The sequence below is a fragment of the Aplosporella prunicola genome (genome assembly GCF_010093885.1).
Source record: "Aplosporella prunicola CBS 121167 unplaced genomic scaffold K452scaffold_19, whole genome shotgun sequence".
NCBI classification, from domain to species: Eukaryota; Fungi; Ascomycota; class Dothideomycetes; order Botryosphaeriales; family Aplosporellaceae; genus Aplosporella; species Aplosporella prunicola.
In genome coordinates, this window is record NW_022983547.1 from 114625 (window position 1) to 134851 (window position 20227).

At 55.6% G+C, this 20227-nt stretch overlaps 6 protein-coding genes across 6 annotated transcripts; 4 read left to right on the forward strand and 2 right to left on the reverse strand.

Moving 5' to 3' along the window:
• The first annotated feature begins 2234 nt into the window (after window positions 1-2234).
• On the forward strand, window positions 2235-3485 carry K452DRAFT_289520 (uncharacterized protein). Its single transcript, XM_033540842.1, has 3 exons — window positions 2235-3205; window positions 3259-3354; window positions 3376-3485. Exons 1-3 carry the CDS (start codon window positions 2329-2331, stop codon window positions 3438-3440), a joined length of 1038 nt encoding a protein of 345 aa, XP_033395227.1. The 5' UTR covers window positions 2235-2328; the 3' UTR covers window positions 3441-3485.
• Window positions 3486-6310: 2825 nt separating this feature from the next.
• K452DRAFT_352359 (uncharacterized protein) lies at window positions 6311-7774 on the reverse strand. Its single transcript, XM_033545768.1, has 3 exons — window positions 7524-7774; window positions 7405-7468; window positions 6311-7346 (listed from the first exon to the last, which is right to left on the reverse strand). The coding sequence occupies exons 1-3, from the start codon at window positions 7602-7604 to the stop codon at window positions 6628-6630; spliced, it is 864 nt and encodes a 287-aa protein (XP_033395228.1). The 5' UTR covers window positions 7605-7774; the 3' UTR covers window positions 6311-6627.
• Window positions 7775-9372: 1598 nt separating this feature from the next.
• On the forward strand, window positions 9373-10655 carry K452DRAFT_232123 (uncharacterized protein; the record flags this gene model as incomplete). Its single annotated transcript, XM_033537206.1, has 2 exons — window positions 9373-9854; window positions 9905-10655. The coding sequence occupies 2 exons, from the start codon at window positions 9373-9375 to the stop codon at window positions 10653-10655; spliced, it is 1233 nt and encodes a 410-aa protein (XP_033395229.1).
• A 367-nt stretch (window positions 10656-11022) lies between these two features.
• On the forward strand, window positions 11023-12016 carry K452DRAFT_327988 (uncharacterized protein; the record flags this gene model as incomplete). The annotated part of the gene is made up of 3 exons (XM_033544955.1): window positions 11023-11043; window positions 11089-11140; window positions 11193-12016. 3 exons carry the CDS (start codon window positions 11023-11025, stop codon window positions 12014-12016), a joined length of 897 nt encoding a protein of 298 aa, XP_033395230.1.
• A 1702-nt stretch (window positions 12017-13718) lies between these two features.
• K452DRAFT_310478 (uncharacterized protein) lies at window positions 13719-15083 on the reverse strand (the record flags this gene model as incomplete). The annotated part of the gene is made up of 1 exon (XM_033543340.1): window positions 13719-15083. One exon carries the CDS (start codon window positions 15081-15083, stop codon window positions 13719-13721), a length of 1365 nt encoding a protein of 454 aa, XP_033395231.1.
• Window positions 15084-16159: 1076 nt separating this feature from the next.
• K452DRAFT_320187 (uncharacterized protein) lies at window positions 16160-17785 on the forward strand (the record flags this gene model as incomplete). The annotated part of the gene is made up of 1 exon (XM_033544299.1): window positions 16160-17785. One exon carries the CDS (start codon window positions 16160-16162, stop codon window positions 17783-17785), a length of 1626 nt encoding a protein of 541 aa, XP_033395232.1.
• Window positions 17786-20227: the final 2442 nt, after the last annotated feature.

The following is a 20227-nucleotide window of genomic DNA, read 5'->3' on the forward strand; positions in this document are numbered from 1 at the left end:
TGGTGGAAGAGACGACGGTCCGAAGGATCATTGTGGGTGGAGGTGTGTTGCGGAGATGTGTGTTGCGAGAGAGAGTGAGAGTCTGGTGGGTGTTAGTGATGAACAGCAAAAGTGAAAGGAATAAGACTCACATTAATGCCTCGGTATGGAAGCGAAAAGAAGGAAGCGAGGCGGATGAGGGAAAGTTGGGGTTTGGTGGCCGGGCGCCGCTGGGTTGATATAGAGCATGCCCCCTTTCCACAAAAGCACTTGGCAGGAAGCGAGAGACAAATGAAATTTGGACGCATTTCCAACGACATGACATGACGTGCGGTTCGGGCTGTTTCAAAGGAGACCCTGCTCGTTAATTCACCAGGGATCGACGGCGCTGATGTTCCAAAAGTTCCAGCGGAAGGGATGCCCCTGGCTTGCACCTTTCGTACCTGCAGCCCGCCAACGCTCTTGCAGCTTGGAAGCTGATACGGCCGGTGGACGCGCGCGGGAACTGCTGCGGCCTCCCCGACGCCTCCCGGGTCGTTGGTACGCTGCGTCCCACGTGGGTCTCTATGACTTTCTGGAAGCCGTACTCCTAGTGTCACAAGTGCTGTGCTGCTGCTTGCTTCAAGCTGCGCCCATCCGTCCGCCTGCAAGGGTTTCGCTATTGACGCGTCGCATCCTTCCCCAGAATCGTCGTGGCGTTGGCACCGGCCCGCCCGCATATCCACCTGAGACATGCCACGGTCGCGGATTGACTGCAGCGAAGCTTGTCGGATGGCGTTCCGCGAGGAGGGTACTGCTCGCAATCTCCGTCACTGCCCTCCCGCCACAAGCAATCAAGCCTGCATCGGCTCTTCCAACCCGCCGGAAGCGATCCCAGGGATGTGCATCCCGGCCCACACGTGGCTGTGGAGCGAAAAGGAGGCGTCTGCATATGCACCATCGACGTTGCAATGTGAGAGTTTCTTCCTCCCATCCTCTCCCGCCGACCTGTCTCGCTGCCTCTTCTCGTCCCCTGGCGATCGCGCCGATCCAAGCCATCACGCGTGTTTGCCTACTCTGACTTCATGTGGCGCCAGATCTTCCCCCTCCGATTCCAATCGCCCGGCTTGCGGGTCGCGGTTGCACATCGCCAACGCACCATATCGGTTTGGTGGTGACACAGAGATTCATTCGGCCGTATGCAGTCCTGTCGTATGTGATGGTCTTGTTGCAGATGCTCCTGCGTCTTGTTGGTGTTCGTCGCAATCATCTCTCAAACGTCCCTCCCACCATTTACCCACTACGGCTAGCGCCCGTCCTTCCCGCCGATTTTGCGACCTCTCCTTTGCGATTCATTCTTATTGAAAATGCGGGTTGACGTGGCTTATCCAAGGATGCACAGCCTTATGACCATTCCCCATGCTTGCCCTCCCGTTTCGGCCCTTTTTCCGTGCCTCTGCCATCTCCGTATCCGAGGCCCCTTCCAATTCCCCGTGCCCCCCTTATCGATCCCTTCCAGAAGCCCGCCCGACAGATCCTCGTAGCGTCCGCGAATGAAGCCCGTCCGGGGTAGGCTCCAACCCTTCAGCCTTCCGGTCAATCGCGAGTCAGCATGCTAGCGTGCGGCTGTAGAGGTTGCTCGCCTCGCCTAGTCTCGCGTGGGACGTCGGGATCGACTTCTGGAATGCTTTTGAGTTGTTCTAGAGGATTTCAGGGGTAGCGGGTCGTGGCTCCATGTGGATTCTGCACGGTCGTTTGTATCCATCACATCTAGCCTGCGGTATGTTTTAGTCAAATGGGGGGAGGAGTCCTGTTTGCCACTAGACTCTACGGATCCGTCAGGCCATTCTACAATTGTATATCAGGTTGAAAGTCGGAAGCCAAACCAGTCAAGCCAAAGTCAAGCCAAAGTCAAAAGACAAAGCCAGACCGAAGCCACAAAGCTCAGTCCGCGGAGGCGGCTAATTAGTGTGTGCACGGAAGTCAGAAGCACGGGTGAGGGAATCAGAAGTGAGGCAAGTCAGGCAACAGGCAACAGGCAACAGGCAAGTCAGGCAATGTCAGTGCGAGCTCAGGCAAAGCTCAGGTCAAACTGCAAGCAAGCCAGTGTCAGTGCAAACAAACGAGCTCAGATAATCATGTCTGGGGCAAATTAACTTCGGGATTGGCGGATGAATGGAACTCGTTCGCCACTGTTGGGCGCCTGTTTGTCGTGAGGTCGAGCGAGCGACGAACAGGCACGGCAGACGAGCAGACAAACGCAGAGCAGACCGCGAAATCACATGACCTCCACGTCATGGCACAAACTTATCAACACCAACGTCGAGGGCTTCGTGCAACCCTCACCTATCCCATCTCCCCCCACTCGTCATGACGACCCGACGGAAACCCGAACGCAGCCAAGACAGCTACAACGAAGCCCCCTTGAACTCGACCCCGATGGAAAAAGACGACGCCGTCAGCCCGCACCGCACGTCGCTCGCGCGCCGCTCGCCCTTTCTACCCACCCGCCTGGAGCTGCTGCTGCTCCTCGTCTACCCGCTGACGCTCATCTTGGGCTCCGTCTTCTCCATCCTGTCGCCCACGACGCGAAACACGCCCTACAGCGCGACGCTCCAATCGCATCCGGTCGACGTGGCACCGTCATATTTCGCGCAAAAAAAGAACGTGTTCAACGTCTACTTCGTCAAGAAGGGATGGGCATGGACCACCGTGGCCCTCTTCCTCTTCGTCCTCACCCACCCGTCGCTCGGCCCGCCCATGCGCCCGCTGCTCACGCCCCGCCGCGCACGCGCTACCCTGCGCTGGGCCGCCGTCACGGCCGTCTGGGTCGTCGTCACGCAATGGTGCTTTGGGCCCCCGCTCATCGACACCCTGTTCCGCTTCACGGGCGGGCAGTGCGAGCTCGTGCGCGACCCAGAAGCGCGCCAGGACCTCTCCGCTCCCCGCGAGTACGTCACCGCCGCGACGTGTAAGCTCGCCGGCGGCCAGTGGAAGGGCGGCCATGACATCAGCGGTCATGTCTTCCTGCTCATTCTCGGATCTATGCTCCTCTGGTTCGAGATCCTCCCCGCCGTCTTGCGCTCCGAGGGTCTACGCGATGGCCGTCGCGTCGTCATGCCCGACGGAAAGGTCCGCACTGCCGCCGCAGAGGCCCAACGCGAGAGCCACGCCCCGACCCAATACGTCTCCTCCGATGAGGACCCTGGCCTCGGAGTCAAGGCTGCTATCGCTGTCATGGCCCTGAGTTGGTGGATGCTTCTCATGACCGCCGCTTTTTTCCACACTTGGTTCGAGAAGTTTACTGGTCTGCTCGTCGCTTTTGCCGCCATCTGGTCCGTCTACTTTCTTCCGCGCGGTGTTCCTACATTGAGGGCCGTTGTCGGAATGCCCGGAGTGTAGTGGCATGGCGCGTAGCGGCATGCGCGGGAGTTGGGCTCTGGCATGCGCGGGTAGTTGGGCTCCATAGACATGTACAATAGGCCGCATGGCGAGACGACTAGACGAATGAATGCCTTGTATGAGATCTGTCTGTGCTGTCATGTCTGGGCTTCAAGTCGTCCGTTTGCTCCTTTTCAGACCGTATCCTCACCGCTCTTAATCAGGCTACAGTCAAGAGGCAGTGCAAGATGATGGCCACAGTGGCCGAGTCTTAAAGGACGTCTTGCCAGCGTTGACCTACTTACCCTTTCTATGTACCCTTTCGATCCCGAACCGCGTGTACGGCTCAGCAGACATGGCGCAGACAGCCGAGATCCACCTTGTGAAGCTGTCATGTCTGCTGCTGCGTCTTATCCTCGCTGTCATCCCCAGGGTGCGTATCTTGCAGCCTTGGTGTCTCGTACACCCGTCCACCCGTTGTATGTCATCCTCAGGCGGGTGTTGCTCCGCGACCTTCTTCCGCTGCATGAGTAGAAGCCTGCGTATGCGTTAGGGCTCCGCGCCTGGTGAATTCACTGCAATCAGGGTGTCAATCAACTTAGTAAAACGCACTGCCCGACGGTAAACATTGCAGACTACCTCTGCCAACATCCGTTGCGCTAAATCTGTCGTTTGCTGCATTCAACGGATTGCTGGTTGACCGGTCGTTAGTAGGTATCGTGACCCTAGAGTGGAGATTCCAATAGGTAGAGAGTCAATAGATGTATAGAGGTGGGCGACGCTCCACTTTACAATCTGAGCCACAATCCACTGCGGAGCGATATATGCAAGTCATATCCAAAGACGACTCACCGACTGCACATCGCACCACGTGAGGGCAGATCTCCGCCTTATGAGCTCTGGCCAAGGAAGGGCAGCAGTGCAGAATTATTCAGGTCGAATGTCTACACGCAGGAATTGGCAGCTGGCTGAAATGGACGAATCTCTGCACTGAGCCCTGGAGGCTGAATACTAGAAATCTAGAATTGTAGTCCTGGGAAGACTCGACGTCAAAGAATAAACGTTGAAGTTAAGACTCACGAGGATTTACTAAACAAGGCCCACAGCGGCAATTGCGTAGTTTAACAAGATCAACATATATCCCCAGGTGCACGGAGGATGTTGACGAACTAGCCTCAAGGAACACGAGTTTACTAACCAGACCCAAAGCGGTAATTCCGAGAGAAACGAAGTGAACGTGTTTTATGGGTGAATGCGTTAAGGTCTGATGTTTGGTCAATCAGTGAACCTAGTTGCAACTCAAAGCTCCAAAATCGAACGTCTAGGTTCAGTGACTAGGGTCTAGATGTCCACACGGAGGGAGTGAACTATCGCAAATCGGCAATCATCCAGTGTCAGACGTCTAGGTTTCAGTGAGCAGATTGTGGGCTGCACGATAGCATCTGGAAGTTGATCACTTGGCCTGAAAGGGTAACTTCAAGCCGTTTCATGTCGAATGTCTAAGTTTTGTGATACGCTTCTTCGCGTCACCTTGATCGCCTTGTCGTATCATGAGTTGTGTGGCACCGTACCTTCACTGACTTCTGACTTACTTTGTTTGCCTTTACGGGGCTTCTCGATTCTGACAGACAGTGCCTCGTATCCCATTCAGTGATCGAGCCCAGCTCTGGATATAGTTTACCTTTTAGGGGTCTTGACCCACGGTACTTGCCACAGCTGGACCGAATGACGGGTTTGTCCAACTCGATCCCACTGATAGGGCGGTCGACCCTGAATGAATGAATGATTCCGTGCGTGGCTTTCGGTATATGGCCCCGATTGGGTCATTGCGTGCAGCGGGGAATGAGCAACCGTAGGCGAATCCCATCTTGAGAGTAGGTTTGAGTGACAGTAGGAAGAGAAAGTTGCGAGAAAGTGTTGCTAGGGACAATTGGAAACAGTAACGATGACCGGATTGACCAGAAAGGCATATAGACTCACAACTTCTCCCTCTTCTCCATCCCCGGCCGGCCTCCCATCTTGGCCTCCACTGCCGTCCATCTCACTCCTCATCCTCGCCGTTCTCTTCCTCACGGGCGAAACCGACCTTCTCCAGGCTCCAACCACCGGGGAAGGCGACTGGGAACGTGAGTGACATGTGAGGAATTCGCCGGGGGTAAGTCAAATTTGGGGACTGGCGTCAAAGAGGGCTGAGTTGTGGTAGACGAAGTCGAGGCCGTCAGACTGCAGCCATGGTAGAAGATTAGCAGAGCCGTCTCGCGGGCGCGACGCTGCAGAGGGGATGACAGCGTTGATCGATCCACTGCTAGAGACTGTTAGCCGCTGTGCCAGAATCGGGTATTCGTCTTGGGCACCACGAGTCGTACTTTCCTGAGTTGGTAGCGTCAGTGCTTGAGTGGAAGCATAAGAGTTAGTCCAGGTCCACCGCATGCCGTTCTGCTTGGCCGGAGCTGAAGCTCGCCATCTGAACGAGAGAGGGTTATTCTGACCGGACAAGGCGGTGATGGTGAACATCGGGTTGCTCCTGTGACAGTCGGCTCAAAACCCGTAGAAGGATGGCAGTATTGCGTGACAGTGCCCTTCCGTGAAGCAGTGTGACGGACAGAGTAGGTTCGATGAGGCGGCTGATGGACAAGACCGTAAGAAGGTACGCCGGCCAGGGAAGTCACGACATGGTCCCCTTGAACATGAGTGACAAGCATCACCAATATGTCCCACCGTACGCAGTACCCACATCTTCAGGAAGTAGCCGAGAGGCTGTAAGGTGCGTGACCTGAGTAGCTCCGGCTATTCATACCGTGTGTAAGTGGCTCATACAATCCGTACGACTCACATCTTACGGTATGACGACCGAGGGGCAGTAGGACGAGCCGGGGATGCTTGTATAGTGCTTTCTTTTTCTCAGTAAAGTTCTGACTAGGGCACACACAAAACACTGCATGCAGGTCTATTCACTTCGGCCCAGATCGTCATCAGGGATATGCACTTGCCGCTATTACTTCTATTGCATGCATCACTACCGATATTTCCTCCTCACTGCTTTCAAAAGCAATCACAGAAGAATTCACTGCAGCTCACCCCACCGTCCCACATCCGTGCAACCATGTATCACAAACAGCAATCTATCCTGCCAAATAATGACGAGACGCAAGAACGAGAAGAAATCATATTCGCCATCCTGTGAGGACCCGTGAGGGTTGGGTTGGAAGCCGTGAGCGCAGCAGCCTCTCCAGTCCTGTTGCCTGCCATCTACACTCTCGCAGTTTTGTCCTGATACCGAGCCTACTCCTAACATGCGCAGCCTTCCTTGGGACCCTGTGCCTGTCCGCTCGTCAGGTTGACCCTGGCACTGCCGTCGTCGCCACCCCGTCCACCCAGACCCTGGCCAACACCACGGGGTCCCTTGAGGCTGGTCTCAGGGATGGCATTGGCAATGGCCGTGAAGACCTCCGTCACGTTCTCACCCGTCTTGGCCGAAGTCTCGAAGAAGAGCAGACTTTCCTCGTCCGCATATGCCTTGGCAGCCTTGGTAGAAACCTTGCGCGCGTCGTCGTTCTCCTCATCCTCGGTCTCCTCGGGGGCCGGGGCCGGGGCGGGTGGCGTCGTGGTGTCAGCATCCGCCTCCAACTCTCCGCTCGGACCATCACCCTCAACATCGTGGTCGCCAGGAGTTTCCGTTGCGACGGCCGGCGCGTTTTCGCTGCTCTCCGGTTGCGTCGCCGGAGTCTCCTCCTCGACCTCTTCGTTGTCTGCCTCAACCAAATCCGCCTTGTTTCCGACAAGTGCGATGACGATGCCCGGCGAAGCCTGTCTCTGCAACTCCGCGACCCAGTGTTGTGCCTTGGTCAAGCTGGATGCCTTGGTGATGTCGTAGACGACGAGCGCGGCCTGCGCGTTACGGTAGTACATGGGAGCCAGGCTGGCGAAGCGTTCTTGACCCGCCGTATCCCAAATCTCGAACTTGATGGTGCGGGTGGGGAGGTTGCATTTTTGGGTCAGGAAGGCGGCTGCGGGGGTCAGTCGAGGGTCTTGCCGAGTGTGGGGAGGCGGGGTGGCAAGGCGAACCTCCTATCGTGGGTTCCTTGTTCTCTTGGAAGTCGTTGTTTACGAATCGCATCACCAACGACGACTAGGATGGATGGACAGGTCAGTGTCTGGTCACGTCGCTGGGCTCGAGTCGGTACCTTTCCTACGGCCGCTTCACCCAGAAGCACGAGCTTCACACTGCTGCTCGGTTTGGCAGCCGCTGATCCTGATTCGGCCATGAGTGTAGAGGTCTGGTTGTCGGGAATGTGACTAGTTGAGTCGATGTTGGCGGAGTCGTCGCGGAGGTAAACGCGGGCCTGCGGGTGGACCTGCTTGTTGTTGCTGGGCGGTGAGAGGCCTCAGCTTAGTCGCCAATACTCGATAACAAATTCACTATCGATTGCTGACAAACTCAAGGAAATGGACAATTAGAGATTCTAACATTCAGCATTATTCTGCGGCAGCGATGCGGCGAAGGGGTTGGTCACGTGATGTTAGTAAGCAGGCTGCGGACTGCCGACTGCCGACTGCGGACTGCGGTCTCCTTGCATACCGTGATAGATTCGATCTTGCACGGTGTAGATGAATTGAGACTTCGAATCTCGATCTCACGATTGTGAATTGTAATCTTGTTGAATTCTATCTATAGAGGCATCGAGATCCGCCATGTTGCCAGGTGCTTTACAAGATGCGATGCACAATCAACTCACACAAAAGGAAAGGTTAGCTTCTTCAATTCCGCCGCCGTCTTAAGTCAAAGCGGAACTGGCTCCGCAAGTTCCACAAAACGGAAAGATGTGGGGAGCTTGCGGACAAGTCCACAACGTGCGTGGCAGCTGTCAGTAGATGTAGCTGGTCAGCGGCGATATGATTGACGCATCAACAAGTAGTACGTAGACTTGATTGATGTAGGTGGAGTGCATAGTCAGCTGTGGCTCGATCGGAGGTGGGCGGCAGAGCCGATACCACGCGTCATTCCCCCGCATGTCGGAAGGCTAGACCATGACAGCTAGCACCTGACTTTGGCAGCGGATGTCGTGAGAAGACAGATGGCCTCAACGATCGACATTAGCTGTGGCTTATCGGAATCGAGCGAAGCACAGACTTTGGAGCAGGCGATCAGGCGGGCAGTTGTTGAAGGTTGTAACGGCGCGAGTTGAGCGAAACGGCCGCTTCCGGCACGACGATCTCGGCCCCGTACGAAGATCCGAGTCCGGAGAGTGGCACTGATAAAGCCTCAGGCTCAGGAACGCGTGCTGGGAGGGAAACAAGGGTCCGGCGAGAGCAGGAGAGCATTTCCCGTGCGACGCCAGAAACATTTCCCCATTCTTGCCAGTTGCCAGCAGAGACGAGCTCGGATGGCGTGGCGGCCTCTGCGCAACCCGCGCCCGTCGAGCGCTGCCCCGAATAGCAACCCTCTTCGTACGCCATTGGGGCCGGTACGTCGCGACCATGATGCCGCGCCGGTCACGCCTGGCGCCAGCCTGGCCTGCTGATTCCCACTCTCCCCACGATGTAGCTAGAAAAAAAGTTGCCCTGCCTCGGCTGCCGCCCTTTCTTTGCGCCTCGATTGCCTGATCCGCCGCCCCTCTCCTCGCTCTAGCCTCGTCTCGGCCGTCGCACAATAAGCCTGCAGCGGCGCGGCTGTGTGCGGGGACGCTTTCATTGTATCGCTGCAACTTCTCCATAATTTTTGGCCCGGCTTCCTTTCAAGGCGCGGCTTGCACGGACTGTCCTCTCGTCATTGCTCCCCACGCCTCCTTGAACTTCGACTCGTGGCCCGCTGCTCGACAACAATTGTCTCCCATTTTCACGCCTTTGCATTCCCCTCAAGCCGACCCTGTGCAACCGACGCAACGCTGCGACCTCTCTCCCCTCTCTCCATCTCTGCCCGTCACCATCATGACGGCCACCAGGGTATTCATCTCCTGACCCTCGTCTCCCTTCACGCTGACACTGATGCAGGAAGTAAGCACCTCCCGCCCATCAAACCACCATCGTTCCTCGATGGGCGGCATCGCCTCCAGCCTCCCCGCCCGTCATTCGCGACAAAACTCGTCCCTCTCCGTCGGCTCCCTCAACCCCGCGCATCGCGTCTCGCGCCGGAAAAGCATGTCCACGACCGCCGCCACAAACGTAGCCGCCGTAGCTGCAGCCGTCGGTGGAGATGCTCCCACTCGCCGAACCTCGTCCAAATCAACCCTCACCCCCAGAGGTCCGCCCGGCTTATACACATCCATGGGCGGTAGCTTGCCAAACAGCGGCTCTCCCTTTGGTCCTTCGAGCTACAACGCCAAGAACGGCGCCGCCGTGGCCGATGGCCCGCCCCTGGCTTCCATCCCCGACGCAGAAAAGGGAAATGGCAAGTCCAGAGCGAGGCGCGCCAGCGAAGGTTCGGGCGCAAAGGGCAAGCGAGCGAGCGGTAGCGAACTTCGCTGTGAAAAATGTGGAAAAGGGTACAAGCACAGCAGCTGTCTCACAAAGCACCTGTCAGTTCCCCTGAGTCCCGCATACTTCACACCGAGGTTGACATTTGCAGATGGGAACACACGCCGGAATGGGCCATTACCTCGAAACTGCTCATCTCAAAGCACCAGCAGGTGCAATTGCTCGAGGCCGCGTCGGTGCTGGTCAACATGAACCAAGAAGCCACCCAGGCCGAAAGCGATCACTCCTCATCCCCTGCCGCCTCGGGATCTTCCGACTACCGCGACGACGGCATGAGTTCGGCGGAAACGACGCCTCCCCCGGATGCGCCCGTCGGCTCTTATCAGGGCCCCGCCGTCCGATACTCCAACAAACGCTTCAGCAGCAACAGCAGCGCCTACTCCCAATCCTACCAATCGAATCCTTCAGTCTTCTCTCCCAACTCTTACGGCTACTATCGTCAGCAAAGCATCGATCATCTCCGTCCACCTACCTCGGGCACGTCGACGACCTTTGACGAGGAGGACCAGGCCGATCTCGCTGCCGCGGTGGGTCTGCTGAGTTGCAGCTACGGCACGCCCCAGAGCAAGCCCATCATGCTGCCACCAGACGTCCCGCCCGTACCTCCACTCCCCGCTCGCTTCCTCAGTCAAAACAGTCTCGACTCCCGAACCGGCACCGTCGCCACTCCACCCGGCCAGCAGCAGTACGCCACGTCTCTGCGCTCGTACGCCAGCCGGCATCAATCTGCAGATGATGACGTGGACATGGAGGACGATGAGGATGATTTTGAGCGGCACCAGCGCGCTCGTGGGAGAAGCGACGAAGACGAGGAAGGCATGTTTGGCCGGATGGAGGAGTAGATCTCTACCCTTTGACCACCATCAAGCCCGCCCGTATAATCAAGCATTCAATCCATTTCAGCGCGCATTTACGAATTTCTTTCGCGCATTCACCTTTCACCATCTCTTCACCATTCTTCTTCACATCTCTCCATACCATCTTCACATCTCTCCATCCCGAATGGCCCCCATCGCTTGCTGTGTCACCGCCTGTTTCTGACCGGTCTCGTGCACGGACCCAGGCGGAGCGTCGGCATATGGGGAAGCGGTGGGGTTGTCCGTTTCGGGTTAGCGCCAGTTACATCATCGTCTGACTCGTTGCTGAAGATTTCAGCTCCTCCACGGTACGACCCACAACAACTTACCACCACTCCAGATACCCGTCAAGATGCCTGTTGGAATCAAGACAGTAGGCGAACCCTGCTCCGTTTGCGACTGTCGCTAACCTCATTAGCCCGTCAATCAAATCAAGCTGACCAACGTGTCGCTTGTGCGCATGAAAAAGGGTGTGTCCGAAATGTTTCGTGTGACATCGAAGTCTTGTACTGACGCCTCCAGGCAAGAAGCGCTTCGAGATCGCATGCTATAAGAACAAAGTTCTCGAGTGGCGCAGCGGCGTCGAAAAAGACCTCGACAATGTCCTCCAAATCCCAAACGTCTTTATGAATGTTAGCAAAGGCCAAGTCGCCAACTCACAAGAACTGGCCAAGTCGTTTGGCGCCGACAAATCCTTGGATGACATTATCCTCGACATCCTAAACAAAGGCGAACTGCAGGTCGGGGAGAAGGAGCGCAACGCGCAAATGGAACGTGTGCACAACGAGGTCATCGATATCGTCGCCGGCAAACTCGTCGATCCCAAGACGAAGCGCGTCTACACAACTGGCATGATTGAGAAGGCGTTGGATCAGCTTCAGTCGCAAACGGCGCAGGCTCCGAGTAGTGGTACCGCCACTCCCACGGAAGATTCCGGCAAGAAGGAGCTTCCCAAATGGTCCGGCGTCGCCACCAACAAGTCGGCCAAGTCGCAGGCTCTGGAAGCCATGAAGGCATTGATCGCCCACCAGCCCATTCCCCTCGCCCGCGCCCGCATGCGGCTACGCATCACCTGCCCGACGAGCGTCCTCAAGCAGGCCGTCAAGGCGCCAAAGGACAAGGCCGCAGACGAGGACGAGGAGAAGAAAACCCCCGGCACCGTCAAGGACCGCATCATCAGCTACGTCGAGCAGGTCGAGTCGCAGGATGTCGTAGGCGATGAGTGGGAGTGCATGGGTTTCGTCGAGCCGGGTGCTTTCCGAGCCCTGTCCGAGTTCATTAGCGGGCAGACCAAGGGACGTGCAAGAGCAGAAGTGCTGGACATGGCTGTCATGCATGAGGATTGAGGAGCTTTGGGTGTCTGCGCAGGTTCTGCAGCATTTCTTCGGGTAGACGAGAGTTACCGTGGTTGTCTGTCCTTACCTTTCGAGACTTGATGTGTGGGTCAGCTTGAGAGGTGGCCGAGTGATGGATACTTGTACATGATTACATGAAAGCGATGAGCGTTGATTCTTGCCTTTTCTTCGATGGCGTTGGCACATTGTGATCTGATACCAGCCAGCAGGTCGAGTACAGTAATAGACGATTGTAGGAGTCAGGCAGGAGAGCTGAAACCGGGGCCCTCTGCCTTAAGAACCACCCTCCCTCGCGCTGCCTTGGAATGGACCCAAGACACCCGCCCGCTCCTGTGACGTACCCCAACCGCGCGAGTGATGAAATGCTTAATATCCCCTCCTGCGCGGCGACGTCACGACACGCCGCGGACGAGCACAAAAGAGCGCGTTGATCGGCAGCGGCGGGTACCACGCAGCAACGGGCAAACAATCTACACGACGAGGGCCGGAGGAGTTGCGTCGGCTCAGCAAGGGCGGCGCTGCTGCTCCCTCCAAACTCCGCCTGGGGTTACCGTGCGAGGCCATGGATGTGCTTGGTCGGGGGGAGGCTCGCCCGCTTCCCGCCGCGCATCTGTGCTGTGCAGGGTATGGTGGAGGATCGGCGGCGGCCGTTGGAACGCGTGGAGGGCGCGCCGGGCTGGGGTTGTCGTCGCACACGCTCGCCTGCCGTACGCGTGCGGCGAGGATGGCGCGACCGTGGCCGCTCTCGGTTGCCCCCTCCGCGTCTGATGTGGAATGGTCGTGTTTTTCTTGTCGAGCTGGACTGCTGCCGTGGAGTTGCAGACGTCATGTGCTTTGCGGTCCGAATTGAGCGTCGGCGCTTCGTCGTGTTCGGCGCAACCTGCCTCTGTTCACTTGAGTGTGCTCCGAGAGAAAGTTTGTATCGTCTTGACTGCTGGTCGTGGACGCGCTGACGAGGTCTTCCTGTGTGTTGTTAGCACTCCGGTCTGGATTATGGGCATTCTTTCCTGTGCCTTAGAATGAGTCACAACACCACCAGGCTCCTGGACTTGCGGATGTCCTGCTCCGCCTTCGTGCCGGTATTGGAATGCTGTCGACATGGGTACGCGTCTCGCAGTCACGGACGAAGAGCGTCTTTGGGCGTGGGTATGGCGTCTTCCATGCCCCGACAATAGGCATTCTTCTCGCAGTGTTGTGGCGACCCATGCCTGGATGACAGACGATGTTTGGCGTGCACAGTGTCCATTTCCAACGGCATGGTGGGTTGTTGGTTGCGTCCCTGCTTGCTTCTTCCACTCCAGATCCTTTACCTCTCTACTTGGCCGGCCGAACCGTTTCCAGGAGACACGACGTGGACGTGCAGAGTAGGGTTTGTCTCCCATGCCGGCCGAAGCCAGCGTTCAATCCAAGGATTGACACTCTACCTATGAGGTAGACAACATACGTTACGACATTCATCGTAACCACTACAGCAGTTGCTGTAAACATTGTTCAATCCAAAGAAGAATTGACGTTCTATCATGAGATAGACCATACGTTACGATACTCATCGTACTCATTGCACCAGCCTCGCTGTGCATTATTAGTTCAATCGTTGGATTGACATTCTATCATGAGATAGACCACAGCGTTACGATATTCACCGTAACCTCAGTACAACAGACCGTTGTACTCCACAGTAACAGTCGACCTCTCAGGAAGACTGTTCCTCGCTCTCGTCCTCACTGGGATGAGGATCGTCGGTGCCGTAAACAAGGACAAGCAGCCGGGAGAGGAGCGCTGTAGTCTCATTGACACTTTCAATGCACCGGTTGACTTCAGGCATGAGATTGTCGTCGAGCCAACCATCTGCGGCCTCCAAGTTTGGACGCTCCTGTGCCGAAAGATCATCGGCCTCTTCATGCTGACGCTCGTTCTCCCTGAGCGCCCACTTCCGGGCGTTGAACGCGCGAATAGACAGCTCGAGGGGCGTAAGCTTATCAACCCAGAGACAATTACACTCCCATTGTGCTAGGGTCACATCCTCACACTTGTTGTTCTGCCCCGCGGGATGGTGGCTAAAGCCACCGCCCTCACGTGTATAACCATCCGCGATTGCTGTGAACAGAACCTCGGACGCTATACACGCTTCTGGGGTTTCACACCAGTAAATGGGGAACCCTTCCACACGGAAACCCCTGTTCTTCCACACGGCCCGACAAGTGGACTCCGTGAGGTTCATTATGTAATTCGAGCTCTGATGCTTGATGTGGTTTTCAAGCCTCTTCGCCGGATTTCCGTAACCAATGTACCTGAGCGGAGGATGCAGAGGTTTATCCTGGAGGTCGGTAGGAAGCTGCTTGATGCGAGCCTCCAACGCGGCACTCCAGCCCACTTTCTCGAGGTAGCGCCGTTCACCAGGCTGGGTCTGCGACAACAACACTTGAGTAGACTTTACGGCGTTGTCAATGTCGAAAGCTATCGAGTCGTTACCGCTGGTGGTGTCGCAGTACTGGCGCATAGCTTCGATGACTTTGAGTAGTTCGCGAGGTGTCGGTGACAAGCCTTCCTCGTCGACGAGGACAATGTGGTAGATCCCAGGACCTGCCGCATTCCCATGCTCTGCACGCTTCTTGTACAGATTCGTAACCCGTTCGGCGTCCGGGTTTTTTCTTACGGCCCGTGTAAGATTTCCGCCGACCAGCTCATTCAGGATAACCTGAGGAGTGGCACATAGTATCGGCATGCACAAGTCCCTCCAGTCTTCAAATGAAAGACCCATTACTACTGGGATTCGATCAGGTTCTCTCTGATGTTCATCCCAAACAAGCGTCACCAAGTGATGCAAATCGTCCCCGAGAGCCTCGGCGTATCTGCTGACACGCTTGTTCTCTTCCGGGACATCAGCAGGGTCGAAAGGCCGTTCCATTACAGGTAACAGAGCCTGTGCTGTCTGCTGCGTCATCGGGATGTTTACGTCGTCGTCGTCATCGGCAGCCTCGACTTCATCCTCGCTGTCACTGGGAGGATCGGGATCCGTCGCAGGAACTTGGGTATCGGGGAGGGGTGGGGAACTCATGGTTGAAGTGACGGGGGCAAGGGTTGAAAAGGTGGGTGGGAAATGGGTGGAGGAGGTGGAGTGGTGGAGGAAGGGTGGAGTTGGGAGCGTAGAAGATAAAGACGGTGAGGCGCTAGTCGCACCTTCCTTTCACTCTGCAGCTCCTTCCTGAAGCGAAGTCGCTCTTTCCCTTCATTATGCTCTATCCTCTAGGCTCCTGCCTGGTCCTCCTTTCACTCTGCTCTCGCTCTGCCTGAGATGCCGCACAAGGACGTTTCTCAATACTGCGCATCCCCACGCTCACGACTGGTCATAGACGTCCCTGGCGCACACGCAGACTTCCCGTCGATGGAGTCGGAGTGATACAAAAGTGTCGTGGAGCCCCGCGCGTCCATAGGGACGAAGCATATAGCAGACCAACTGGTGTATGGACGTACTGTGTCTACAATGAAGATATATTCCCCGACGAGGACGACAGCGGCGAGGGTGCAAGATGTAGCAAGACAGCAGCGGTAGACTTCTGGTAGGTATAGGCAGTTCTGTCTAAAGCATCGCGCTCATGACGACTCGCGAGCGGACAACAGTCAATTTATCTTCTGCTTGCGAGAAAGACATCATACCCTTACAGCATACCCTCGTGCTCTCGTATATCTATATCCTTGTACTTTTAGAGAAAAGTCTCGTAGACGCATACCTCCGTATATTGACCCTTCGTGGAGCGCTCCTGGACCCCCGTATGCTTGTTTCTTATATCGTGTAAGATCCTCTTATACCCTCTCGCATTTTCGTCTTCGTACGTACGTGGCAGCTCGTCTCCTCTGTCACTAAATCGGAAGCGTACCTATCCAACACGATCCATGTTTGTGGCAGCAGGCAGGCGTCGCCGGACACGTTATCTCCGTGACCGCCGAGCCTCAGCGCTTTTCCATCATGACTGCCTAAACCGTATGCCAAGCCAAGGTGCGGCGGCCGGCACAAAACCGCCTTCTTGCGACAAGTTCAACCTCTCCTCATACACCATCCATCGTCAACACAGGTAAACCTCACACGTTCTCGCGCCCAAGATCTCATGCTAATATATATCTCACATAGCAAACATGGCATCGTCGTCTGAGCAACCTGGGGATTCGTGGGAAGAGGCCACGCGACATGCTAATGAGAACATCGACCTGGTTCATGAGATGACGACGAAATTCGAGAAGGCCAGGGGCGAGGCCAACGAGAAACGTTCCCGGGTAAAAAGTCCCCCACTCGGGACCATCTTCAAAGAGATTCCGGACGGGTTGGAAGCAGCCCGCGTCCTTGTGGACAGGCATCGCCGTCGCGCAGAGGAACAGAGTAGTCAGCTAATCTCCCAGAGTGATAAGATTTCTGAGCTGGAAAGACGTGTGGATTGGCGGGACGCGTCTCTGAGCGATCTAAAAAAACAGATCAAGGATCAGAGTAAAACTCTGCAAAGACAGATCAACTCGCGGGACAACCGTATCATCGAGCTGACTGAGCAGAATAATGCTCTGCAAGAACAAGTCAACTCTCGGGACACCCGGATCAACGAGTTGACTGAGCAGAATACTATTCTGCAGAAACAACTCGAGGAGAGTGAGGAAACCCGCAAGCAGGGCCAGGCCCAGGCTGAGGTGATCTCCACACTTCACAGCACGAGTTATGAGGTTCTCCAACAGCGTGAAAAGCTGCAGAATCATCTAAGCATACAGCGTGAGAAGTTCCGTTCTCAGCTGCATGAGGTGCGTGAGTCTCTCGAGACCACGCAGTTGACTGGTTCTTCGGGTGCACCTGTGGATACGGACGAGACACTCGAACATGACACTCATGAACGAGAGTCTCTGGACGTGGAAGCAGACACCGGAGAACATGAGGCCTTCTTCAGAAGACCTGCATTGCCATCTGTGGAGGATCGGGAATCCACACAGGTGCACTCACGTCCTTCGACGTCGGGTAGTACTGGTGCTGGCTCCCGTCCCCCGGTGGAAGGCACTGAGTTTTCAACCAGTGAGAAAGGAAAGCGCAGGAGGGTCGATCCGTCGCTGCCCATCCAGCCCGAGGCTGGTGGCAGCACCACGGTTCAAACTCCAGTCGCTTTCGGATCCACGCAGACGCCTGCTGGATCATCATCGCAGAGTCCGGCCCAGACGCAAAGCCAGTCCACGACTGCTAGCGGCACGGCCCAGACATTTACTGCTGGAGGGTCCGGGCAGACTACTGCTGGTCCATCAACTGCCTTGCAGAGTTCGCCCCAGGAAGCATCCAAGAAGGCAGGCCGGCCTTTGAAGAAGGGCTTCTCGCATACTCGGGCCAAGGCTCGCGTTACAGAGACAGCCCCCTTCGCCGCCGAACTGGTATTCTTGGTGCCAACTGGTGTCGACGGCAATAGTTCTCGTTATGAGAGAATGGATTCCCTGCAGGACAAGTCCTTGGTTAAGGCCATTGTCGATACCATGAAAGGATTTAGGAACAGAGATTTTATCGCGTTCTCAGAAACCGAGTCTCTGAAGTGCTTTGGGTGCCTCAAAGTATCAAAATGTACGACGCCCTGGCTGGAAGGCTTCGCGCGGCGTAGAGCATGTGGGGACTGCATCCAAAAGAAGCGTCCCTGCGTGATAATGGTTATGGACGGGGATGAACCTCTCATGGTTGTCCTTCCGATCGAGGATCGCTATCGTGATCACCAATGGACTGACCTTGCAACTTATGTGAGGCAGTAAGTGCAGTTGGATTTTCTTAGCTGCAACACCTTGGGGGTGAAGACGTCGGAGGCGAGACTTTGACTCGCAAAATTTTTGGAACCTACACACGCCGCTCGTATTGCAGTGTCTCGAGCTGGCGTGTACTTTTTCTTTTTCATTGTCGTACTGGGCTTGCTCGGTCTTCGATGAAGAAGTCGTCGTGCAGACGTGGTGGTGATGTTTCGGCCGACGTTGGAACGAGTCACGTGGCCAGCCGAGGTGTGACGTATTTGATAGGAGATCTGCAGCAACACCAAACATCTCTCTTTTGCGACTCCTTAGTCAAGCTTTGACTTTCTGTCAGAGAAGTCTGCTGTACCTACCGGTAACTCCTCCGGTGGTTGTAAATGGCTTCGACCCCTGTAATGGGGCAGTTTTCGATAGGTGAATAAAGGCAGAGTTGACGAGCTGCTACGTATGTACGAAGTTGAAATCATGAGAGAGTACAAGGGTTCCTCCAGAGGTATAAGAAGCACTTATGTGGAGGTATAAGAGCACTCTACAAAGGGTATGTTGTGCAGAGGTATGTGTGTACGAAGGTAATCTGCAAAGAGATGGGAAAAAAGACACGAAAGATACGAGAATATTCCAGGAGAGTGCAAGAATGTGTAAGTTGAAAGGCAACACATATTCATATACCTAGCCCAGTGTGGTGTCGTGTAAGGTAGGCAATTCATCCCAAGTCTGTGCGAGCGGAAGTTGACTGAAGTTGGAAGGGATGTCGCCTTTAACTTTCGCTGATACCGCCGGACTCTTCGTTGCAACTTTACCACTGGCCAAGACAGGTATCGCGGAACCATGTTCCAACCCAGCCTTTAACGGCATACTTTTTTAACAAGGAATGCCTTCAATTTGGTGAATTGACAGTACCACCACTCCACCAGTACACCCAGCCACGACCAGCAGCGAAGGGGGAGTGAACTAGGTGCCAAAAGGCCATGGGAGCCGATATATTTACCAGACTTTGAGCGTGGAGGTGGCGGATAACACCACTGGATATGAAACTGGACCTACTTCTCGGAACAAGCAGATAGGCGAAAGCCAGATGAATCCAGCCTCTGAAGACCATGAAAGCTAAGGCGTCTACCAGACAACATTGGATGTGGTTGTGGCGGGCAACAGCACAGAAAGCGGAACAGCGGCGTTACTCTCCCAGAACTGACAGAAGAACGAGCTGAAGGTAAGCCAGGAGACAGGGTCGCAGAGCATCATACACAGCGAGCCGGTGGATGAAGGTACCATGAGCGTCAACCTTCCCGGAATCGCAAACACGGGCGGACTTGAAACGAATCGCGACAGAAGACCGATGTCCAGCAAAGCACATGGTGGACGACGAGCCTGATATATGTCAATCAAAGAAAGCAAGCGGTAACAAACCGTCCGACGACAAACAAGACGACCCAATCAACGCGAAAGGCACGACACTCAAGGGCCCAAAGACAAGTCGATACAGTAGCTGAGACGAGCCGGGGACTGGCAGCGATCAAATAGCTTGTTCCAGAATCCCGCAGCACCTGCTAAGACCAGGGCCACCCGATAGGAGGAACAGACCTTCATTCATGACGTTTCTGACGGTTTCAGCCCACGGCGACTGGTCGAGTGGCGTCCTTAAATCGGAGGGGATTGGCGTATCGGTGAAAGCCAGAAGTGGCCGGTGACAGCGCCCCGGTCTGAAAGCCAGTGCCTGTGTCTCTGTCAGTGATGAAGAAGTGTTCCGTCCTCCGATTCTTGTCAGGAACTAGCACCATGCGGCATGTGTCAGTGAAGAAGAGACGTCATCTCCCTCATCCCAGCGACCAACGCCTTTCAGTGTATCCAGTGAGAGAGGTGTACCATTCTATACCCCTCAGGAACCGTCATCATCCGGCAGGTGCAACGAGCGAGTGTGGAGGTGTTGAAGCGTATGGAGTTGCGACTGAAAACCAATTGATACGGATGCGCGCAGTAGCGCATGCTGCAATATCTGGTTAGGGAATCGTAACGAAGATATTGGCGCTGCCAAAATACCTGTAGAGTGTTGCCATGCACGGTTGACGGTGGCAGTTGGCAGCTCACAATTGAGGGATCACCGGGTGGATGGCAAGCAGCAACTGTCATCTCAGGCCATCGCAAGTAGCAGATTTTTCGTGCAGAGTAGGGCGCCGAAGAGAGTACCTCAAGCAGTTGTAGGATGCTGAAAATGTTTGTTGGCTGTGAGCGAGGGAGGAGTGAAAGTTAAATCAGGCAAGCACGACCCGGCCCATCGATCGCGACTTGGAGCTGCAGGACAACGACACGCCCGGAGATCTGCTGCTGCTTGCAGTATCTCTTGCCGAGAAATGCCAGAAAGGCTCACTACCCACGCATACGCGACAGTGCACCGAAGGCTTTTAGGACCAAGTGGATAACAGACCTACACCAGGCATTGAAACCCAGACAACT